This window comes from Antrostomus carolinensis, unplaced genomic scaffold, assembly GCF_000700745.2.
Source record: "Antrostomus carolinensis isolate BGI_N321 unplaced genomic scaffold, ASM70074v2 scaffold19954, whole genome shotgun sequence".
Lineage (NCBI taxonomy): Eukaryota > Metazoa > Chordata > Aves > Caprimulgiformes > Caprimulgidae > Antrostomus > Antrostomus carolinensis.
The window spans coordinates 12978-14873 of NW_010308902.1; the positions used below are offsets into that span (position 1 = coordinate 12978).

The 1896-nt window shown below is 50.4% G+C and overlaps 1 protein-coding gene across 1 annotated transcript in view; it reads right to left on the reverse strand.

The window, feature by feature from the left end:
- Positions 1-559: 559 nt before the first annotated feature.
- ITPRIP (inositol 1,4,5-trisphosphate receptor interacting protein) overlaps positions 560-1896 on the reverse strand; it is a 1644-nt gene continuing 307 nt past the window's right edge. Inside the window, exon 1 of the mRNA XM_010165945.2 lies at positions 560-1896. This exon is cut by the window's right edge and continues 307 nt beyond it. Within this exon, the coding sequence (XP_010164247.1) occupies positions 560-1896 (1337 nt within the window).

A 1896-nucleotide genomic window follows, 5' to 3' on the forward strand; every position in this document is an offset into this window, starting at 1 on the left:
TTACCTTCTGATTAAAAAGCTGTGGTTGATTTAAGGATCTCCATCCAATCCAGATCTTGTGTGTGACCCTCCCCACATCACCACTGAGTCTTATATTGTACTTCCCATCGGTTGCAGAGCTCCCGCTGTGCGCAAGCAGACAGGCTCCTACAATCCCAAGATCCTGTCTCTAATTCCTCCACCCTTTTCTTATCTCCTTCTTCCAAAGGAAATGAAGTATTTGGCCACCACCACCATTTGCATTGCAGGCATCTGAATAAATTAGTCATATTTGTTGCTCACCACCACTGTATTGTGACTGAGGCACAATAGAAAAATATATTCTTAGCTGCGTAAAACCCAGCCAGCACAGTGGTGGAGCAAAACCCCAAGTTTTATACCACGTCTTCCAGTTTCTCCCTATCCTTCCCCCAACCCCTCTCCCTTACTGCAGAAACCACAGCCCAGGACCAGTTCAGCTGTAGACTGTACTGGCAAGGTCAGTTGTCTCCACGAGGCTTCGGAAAGCTGCCCTCTGAACTTGTGCTTAGAGGAACAAGTGTTCTCCTGCTGGCTTTGGTTAAAGGGATTCCTTACGGATCCCATTGGTGTGTGCAAGGGGAATGTGCACTGTGTACTCATTTATCAGTGCAGACATGTTCCTCAGCATCTCGTGGAATGTGTCCACTGTCTTCCTGTAAACGTCCCGGCGCAGCACAAAGGGACGGAAAAGGTTGAGAGGCTCAGCCCTCTGGAATATGATAGGGAAGCCCAGCTCTGCTGGTACCTTCCCATTGCCAATGAAGAAGTGGTAGAGCTTCTTCTCATGCAAACATTTCTCCAGGAATTTCAGCATGTCCTGTAGACGGGCCTCCAACTTCTCTGAGGCCCAGTCCTGATTGGGACGTGCCTGCAGGAGATGCAGCATCACTGTCTTTAGGTGGTAGTTGGTGAGCCCGCTTGGACCTGTGAGGCTGCACTGCTTCCCATGGAGGAAGGAGAGGATCTGAAGGCAGCTGACATGGCAGGCGTTAGCAGGCAGCATTTTAGAGACCAGCTGGATGAACCTCCTCTCATACACTGCGAAGGTAAGGAACCAGTGAGTGCTGGAGGGGAGGTCTGCTGCCAGGCTGCTCCAAGGGAAATGAGAGATGAAGTAAACGTCAGAGTTCTCATACTGCACCACAGGGGTAAGGTTGAAGGCAACTGATTTCCCTGACCTAAATTTTATCTTCAGGGCTCCTGGTGAGTCCAGGAGGCTGAAGGAAAGGTCAAATTCGTACTTGTGGGAAATTCTGTTCCAGGCCTTGGTGACCGCAATCTGGAACCACTTCATGACTTGGTTGGCATCCAGATACTGAGTATTTTTGAAGCACAGGAGGTCTTCCATCTGACTGCTGGGCCTGGTATTATTGGCTTGGCTATGGAGGAGGCACAGCATATCTTCCCCTAGTTTAGTCTTGTCACAGATACAACCTGTCACATCCTCATCTGCCCTGCACACCTTTATAGTGCCGTATCCTTGTTCATCCGGGGGAAAATTGTCACCAGAGCACCAGGTTTGGGACCGGAAACAGTATGGCTCTGGGGGGGCAAAAGGCACTATTAGATCACAGACAAAAGGTTTCCGCACTCTCCAATTCTCATACATGCTCCCCACACCCATGCAGTCTTCCACTTCCATGTCAGCATCCCGGTTACAAACACTCCTCAAGGCCTCCAGCAGGTCATCTGCAAAGCCTTCCACCATCTCCCGCATCCTGGCCATGTCTCCGGTGGTACCCAGGATACGCTTCTCATAGAAGCTGGCCAAGACAGCCTTGTCAGGGAAGGCCACTCCTTTAAATGCTTTCCCCAGGACAGCCATGTCATCCTCTTCTCCTCCTGTGTCCTGCCAATTCCCTTCCTGGAAATCCT